The 7,500-nt window shown below is 41.6% G+C and overlaps 1 protein-coding gene across 2 annotated transcripts in view; it reads left to right on the top strand.

Moving 5' to 3' along the window:
- Positions 1–389: 389 nt before the first annotated feature.
- The window catches only part of SEC11A (SEC11 homolog A, signal peptidase complex subunit), a 49,508-nt gene continuing 42,397 nt past the window's right edge, over positions 390–7,500 (top strand). Inside the window, exon 1 of one of the 2 annotated variants that reach the window (XR_002823071.1) lies at positions 390–544. Coding sequence is in view for 1 of the 2 variants with exons in the window: in XM_004370658.2 (XP_004370715.1) it covers positions 494–544 (51 nt within the window). In the remaining variant the exon portion in view is untranslated. The remainder of the gene's footprint in view (positions 545–7,500) is intronic. The other variant, XM_004370658.2, reaches the window with a different exon arrangement.

Genomic DNA, 7,500 nt, shown 5'->3' with positions numbered 1-7,500 from the left:
TCCTGGCTACTCGTCTACCACCACACCCGGACCCGCGGCCCGGACGCAGGGACACGCCGACCACTCACAAGCCGTCTCTGCCCGCCCAAACTGGAGAGACGGCTCCCGATTGGCCAGGCGTCCACGAGGGCCCGCCTTCAGGAGATTGCAGAGCAACCGCTCCATCTAACCCTGGGTCAACGCCGCCGTGAGGGGTCGCCGGGCTGGGAGCAGGAGGTGGGCTCCGGCTGGTTCTCGGCAGGCGAGGGCCAGAGCGGGCAGGAGCTCTAAGACGAGGCCAGGCCCGGAGAATAAACTAGGACGGTCGTGAGTCCCTTTGTCCGCTCGCATCAGCGAAGGGGCGGGGCCGCGACTATTCCAGCCAGCTCCGGAAGCGGAAGTGCGGGCGCTGCGGGGGCTTGTCCAGTGTGAGTTCAGCTAGTGCACCCGCTGTTTCTCCGCCTGAACACATCGCGCCCTCTCTCCGGATCGTGTCCTGCTCTGCGTCCTCATCATGCTGTCTCTAGACTTTCTGGACGATGTACGGCGGATGAACAAGCGGCAGGTGAGGTTGGCCACCTTCTGTTTCCCCGGGTTCCCCTTGTCCCTTCGATGGCCGCCACTGCGGGTCCCGGCCGACCTCTGATCACTGGTGTGAGCGCCAGAGCGGGTCTGTCTGTCGGATCACTCCCTCTCTTTGGAGTTGGTCCGCTCCCTATTTTTAGCTCCCATCTGATTCCCGGCCTGCTAGGGGTGAAGTGCGAGGCGATGTCTTCACGTTCCCTTCTTCCCAAAGAGGAAGGGGAGCAAATGGATACCGTAGGATGCTTTGTAAGTGAGAGTTGGGATTGCTTATAGTTTGGGGCATTGCAAGGCGGCAAAGTCATGGATCCTCTAATCCGAGTGATTTACCACGGATTCCGGAGAGACTAGGTTTACCAGTTCACTGCTACTCCAGCTTCTCGGGCGCTCTGGGAGGCGGTCGTAGGCCCCACAAAAGCAGTTTTGCTGCTTTAAGCCCATCGAAGCTCGCCTCGTCCAGCTGGACCCCAGCGGACTGCCCCGACATTTCCCTGGACCACCTCTGAATTCTGAGTTGGAACACTTAACTATACTTGCCCTTGAGACCACTTAATATTAAGGTGGCAGCCCTCAGAATATTTGGGTAGACAACCTAATATTAGTCCCATAGAGATCTTGAAATTTAGGTGTCCTAATTTTATTCTTCAGCTTTACACCATCTTGGTCGTTTAGATCGTATGTCAAAATGGTATTGGGAATACTGCTGTATTTAGTCGTTAGAGAAGGTTGCCCCTTTTTGTCTTCTGCACCTAAGGTGTGTCTGTAGAGCCCAGTTTTGCTTGCCTTGGATCTCTGTAGTTTTTTTCTGCAAAGGATTATCCTGATTAGTCCAAGATTTTTTCTTGAATTTGTATTTTGTACTATCTATAATTGCCATTTAGGGAAATAGGTATACAACCTCTCCTTACTCCCTTCAAGCTAGCTCAGTGCCACCTCCTCTCATATATAATTCCCAATTCCTTCAGTTAGAATTGATCATTCTTTTCAAACTGCACAGAACATTTGTTTGTCTTGATAACATTTTCAAATTATCGTTTGTATAGTGTTGTCTTTTTCAACTGTACTTGGATTTCTAGGTGCCACAGATGTTTCTTGAAAGACATACTTATTTTGGGCTTACTATTTATTATACTGAAGGAGCCCTGATTGCACAGTAGATAAGCACAAAGGCTGCTAACAGAGAGGTTAATGGTTCGAACACACCAGTGGCTACAGCGGAGAAAAGACCTGACGATCTGCTCCCATAAAGATTACAGCCTAGGAAACCCTATGGAGCACTTCTACTCTGTCATATAGGGTTGCTATGAGTCAGAATTGACTCGACTGCGCACAGCAACAGGAACATTTATTAAACTGGAGTCCCTGGGTGTTGCAGACAGTTAAGTGCTTGGCTGCCAACCGCAAGGTCGACAGTTCCAGTCCACCCAGAGGAGCCTCCAAAGAAAGGCCTGGTGTTATACTTTAGAAAAATCAGCCATTGAAAACCTGACGGAGCACAATTCTACTCTGACACTCATGGAGTCACCCTAAGCCGGAGTTGACTCGATGGCAACTGGTTTTGTTTTTTTAAAATTTATTATACTAAGTACAATGACTGGAATACGCAGATAAATAAGATAGACCTGGTGCCTTCATGGAGCATACGTAGAAAATGACTAAGGCAAAGCAATATCTTTTTGGGGCTCTTGCTATGTGCGAAATACTTTATATACCTGTGAGATTGGTAATGTTATCCCCATTACACAGATGGAGAAAATAAGGCTTAGTGAGAAGCAATACAGTCTAGAGGTTGAGTATGGACTCTGAAGCTAGACTTCTAAGATTGAAGGTAGCTCTGTTACTTACTAGCTGTGTGACTTTGGGCACATAATTTAACTTCTCTTTGCCCACATCATAGGGTTTCTCTGAAGATTAAATGAGTTAATTCATGTAAAGTTCTTAGAACAGTGCCTTGCACATGGTAAGTATTAGCTGTGATGTTGTTAGAGAGATTTAGTAATTTACCTAAGATCAAAGGTGAATGGCAGAACCTGGATTTGATCTCAGGTTTGACTCCAAAGCCTGAACACTTACTATTAGGCTATACTGCCTCACTAATTTAAAAAAGGATATGACAGGTTCTATCAGTGGTAGACTCTCAACAAGATGCATTAACACAGTGACTGCAACATTGGGCTCAAATACAGCAACGATTGTGAGGAGGTGCAGGACTGGACAGTATTTCGTTTTGTAGTACGTAGGGTTGCTCTGTGTGGGAATCGACTCAACAGCACCTAACCACAACAACAACAGCCGTGGTAGGGAAGTTACGAGGAATTCCAGTCAGGGAATTAGGAACATCTTCAAGAAGGAACTGACATTTAAGCTAGATCTTAAAAGACCTTACTGCTAGCATCATCTTTGTGGATGGTTAGGATTTCGATAATTCAAGATGAAGGGGAAGGAAGAACATTCACTGAACACTTGAGAAAGTGCTATGTGATAGTCTCTGAGACTACAGAGATGTATAGGGTACACTCTCTGCCCACAAAGAGTTTACCAGTCTAAAAGAGAAACAAAGAAAAATGTCAATTATTGCAGAATAGTGTGGTAAATACTGTAACAAAATTATAGGCAGAGGGAACAGAAACATGAAGATAGAATCAGGAGGCTACTCTTCCCTTCTGTTTCCCTAATATGGAATGATTGGTGGTTCAGAATTCCATGTATCCAGGACACTCGGTTAGTAGGAAGTTTGAGTGGTAAAATCATCCTTCTACCTCCCAGAGATTGTTGTTGGGAGGGGCTGGGAGGGAGTGGATAGCATGGGAATGGGATGAGGGAGAATTATGAAATGAGGTTTTATCTGTACACAATATCTGAAGAAAAGAATTGACAGTGACTGTAGATACTGAGTGGAGCCCTGGTGGCTCAATGGTTAAGACCTCAGGCTGCTAACCAAAAGGTCAGCAGTTTAAACCCACCCACCGCTCCTTGGAAGCCCTATGGGGCAGTTGTACTCTGTTCTGCAGGGTTGCTATGAGTCAGAATCATCTCGATGGCAATGGGTTTGTTTTTTGTTTTTTTTTTGGTTTATAGATAGTGAGAAGGAACCCTGGTGGTGCAACAGCTGCTAACCAAAAGGTTGGCTGTTCGAACCCACCCAGCAGCTCTGCAGGAGAAAGACCTGTCGATCTGCTCCTGTAAAGATTACAGCCTAGAAAACCCTATAGGGCAGTTCTCTTCTGTCACATGGGGTTGCTGTGAGTTGAAACCGGCTAGGCAATACCTAACAACAGATACAGAGGGAAACTAGAAGTTTGGTATTACGCCTCTGAAAACTGCTGTCATTTATATAACTTTTTACATATCATCAAATATCTGGTTTGTGTGACTTTTAATTGATTTTTTTTCCTTACCAGCTTTATGGAGGAATACTTGATAATTTTTTACAGTTATTTATGCCCACCACAAACAAGATACAGAACATTTCTCTCACTCACAAGATCCCTTATGCCCCTTTGTAGTCCATTCCTTCCCTAGACCAGGGTAACCACTGATTTGCTTTTTATCAGTATAGATGGGTTTGCATTTTATGTAAATGAAATCATAGACTATGTGGGTTTTGAGTTTTGATTTTTAACAGTATTGTATTTAAATCTTTAATTTGATGTTATATGTAATGTAATCTTTTGTCTGTTTCACAGATTTCAAAAATAGAGTGTTTTGCTCCTTTGCTGCATCCTATACCATGTTGCCAAATAAATCTCCCCTCTCCTGCTCTCAAACCTTTAGCAGCTCCCTATTGCCTTTTAGATTAAAGCCCAAACCCTTAGAATTCTCATTAAGTCCCAATCACTTTACAGTCTGCCATTTCATTCACTCTCACCGTTTCAGTCTTGTCCCAGTTTACTTTTTCCTACCTATTTTATGTCGTTGTCTCTGTGAACATTATTCTAACCAAACCTTACATACTTAACTGTCTTTAGAACTCCCCTTGTATTCTTGAAAGGAAAACTCTTTCAGTTAGCTTGGCTGATAACTGAAAGGTTGGAGGTTCGAGTCTGCCCAGCAGTGCCTTGGAAACAAGACCTGAAGATCTAATTCTGAAAAATCAGCCGTTGAAAATCCCTGTGGAGCACAGTTCTACTCTGACACACATGGGATCACCATGAGTCAGAATCCACTCAATGGTAACTGGTTGGTTAGTTAGTTAAATTACTTAGTTTAGTATATTACAGTTGTTTTATACTATTTTATGTCCTTCCCTTTGTTGGGAGTGTGGCTCCTTTACTGGAGTGTCAGATCAATTTTTGCGAGGTTTTTCTTAATCCATGAAACTCAAAAGTATTCCCTCCTTCCATCTCTTATATTAGATTTTGCTTTTTTTTTTTTTTTAATTTAATATGCCTTACCTTGCCATAAATCTGTTTCATCCATATGCTCATCATTTTAGAATGGAAATGTAAAGTAGTGCAGATTTGACATCTTTTTTAATTATGTCACTCTCAGCTAGAATCCAACATTTTTTTTAATCGTTGAAAATATACACAGCAACATACCAGTTCAACAATTTCTACATGTATACTTCAGTGATATCGATCACCTTCTTCAAGTTGTTCAACATTTCTCTTCCTCTTTTTCCATATTGTTCCTCCCCTATTAACATGAACTCACTGCCTACTAAGCTTTCTATCAGACCTTTTTGAGTTGCTGTTGTCGGTTCGATCCCGTATAGATAGTTCTTCAAAAGAGCACGATGCGCAAGGCAAACATTCTTTACTAAATCAGCTAACTTACTGTTTGGTTTAAAGAAGACTTCAGGGGATATTATTGTTTTAAAGTATGAGGTTTAAAGATTATCTCAGGGCAACAGTTTTAGGATCTCGGAAAAACTGGATGCCATGAGAATTTGGAATTCTGTTCTACATTTTGCCTCCTTTTGATCGGGATTCTTCTGTAGAATCTTTGATTAAAATATTGAGTAATGGTAGACAGGCACCATCCAGTTCTTCTGGTCTTGCGGGGCAAAGGAGGCATTAGTTCATGGAGGCAGTTAGGCACGCATTTCATTTTTTCCTTTTCCTGACTCCTCTTACTTTGCTGCTCCAGGCAAGTAGAGACTAATTATACTTTGGATGACCCTTGCAAGCTTTTAAGACCCCAGGCACTATGCAGAGAACTAGAAGGTAGAACAGAAGCACTAAAAACAACTATTAGGCCAGTAACCTGGAATATCCCATGAAACCACAACCCTAAACCTTCAAACCAAGAAAGCAAATCCCATGAGGTGTTTGGTTGTACATAAGCAGCCTCAGCAGCTGCTCTTGGTTTTTTTTTGGGGGGGTAAAAATAAATATTACACAACATTTGCCAATTCAGCTTTTCACAGGTGTACAACTTATTGACATGAATTACATTAATCAGTTCACCCCTTACCCTTAATCATGTGACTTTTCCATCACCATAAACAGAAACTCAGGGCTCCATAAGCAAAAACTTCCCCTTTCCCCCTCTCTCCTCTAGTTATTACCTAATAAACTTGGTCTTTATACATTTGCTTGTTCTTCTTTTTTTATATAAGTGAAGTCATACAATATTTGTCCTTTTGTGATTGACTTATTTCACTCAGCATAATGTCTTCAAGCTCCATCCATGTTGTAGCATATATCAAGGCTTCATTTTTCTTTCTGGCTGAGTAGTATTCTAATCTCTGTATGTACCACGTTTTGTTTATCCATTCATCTGTTGATGGGTATTTAGGTTGTTTCCACTTATGGGGTATTGTGAATAGTGCTGCAGTGAACATTGGTGTATATATGTCTGTTTGTGTTGCTGCTCTCAAGTCCCTTGGGTATATTCCTAGCAGTGGGACTGCTGGGCATGTGGTAGTTCTAGTTTCAGTTTTTTGAGGAACCACCACACTGTTTTCCACAATGGCTGTACCATTATGCATAGAATCCAACATGTTTTGATGAGTGCTAGAAAAAACTGGTAGAATTACAAATAGTTATTAGGAATTCTGCAAGTTCAGATACTTCTATAAGGAATTGTTCATGTCTGAACAAAAAATAAAATTTGTTTTTAAATACAAAAAAAATCATTGGCTTAGTCTCTAAGGATGGGAAGGTGTTATAGGCAGTGGCTTGCTGGTAAATGTTTAATAACTAGATGTGGGCGCAGGGGAGGAAGGGTAGCCCTTACTTCTAGAGTTTGCCAATTTTCATGGTGTAAATATTCCCAGCATGGCCAATTTCAAGCTACTAACATGACATTGGAGCCCTGGTGCGCAATGGTTAAGCTTTTGGTTGCTAACCAAAAGGTTGGCAGTTTGAATCCACCAGCTGCTCCTTGGAAACCCTATGGAACAGTTCTACCCTGTCTTGTAGGGTCACTATGAGTCAGAATTGACTTGATGGCAGTGGGTTTGAATGTGACTTTATTGAATGTGGAATTAGGAAAGGATGTGCAGTAGCATACAACTGTATAATATTTCCACTTAGTAGATACAGTAGGCAGAAATAACCACAAGAGCATATATAGTAGTGAAATAATAAAGAACTGATGAGTCCTGAATATTTATTATCTTTGTTATTACTAACATTTAATTGTACTAATTTTTAATAATGATCGTTTAACAACCAGACTGGAAATTTCTTGAAAATTTAGCCACCACTGCCTATATGTGAGTTTTGTTTTTTTTTTTAATGCTCATTGAAATTGCTTTTGTGGGCAAAAAAGCCTATTTAGAGTTGCCTTTTGTTTTAAAAATTAGTATTCAATTTATAAAAGCTAAAATTTAAAAACTAAGTTCTTTCTTAAGCTTTTAGTATCAACTTACAAATCTAATCCTATTTAGAGTCTAGCAATATTTTCTTTTTTTAAAATTTTTTTTATTGTACTTCAGGTGAAGGCTTACAGAACAAATAGTTTCTCATGAAACAGTAGTACACATGTTGT

Source organism: Trichechus manatus, unplaced genomic scaffold (assembly GCF_000243295.1).
Source record: "Trichechus manatus latirostris isolate Lorelei unplaced genomic scaffold, TriManLat1.0 scaffold00009, whole genome shotgun sequence".
Classification (NCBI taxonomy): Eukaryota; Metazoa; Chordata; class Mammalia; order Sirenia; family Trichechidae; genus Trichechus; species Trichechus manatus.
Note: the sequence above shows the minus strand (reverse complement) of the source record. Positions and strands in the feature narration are given on the sequence as shown.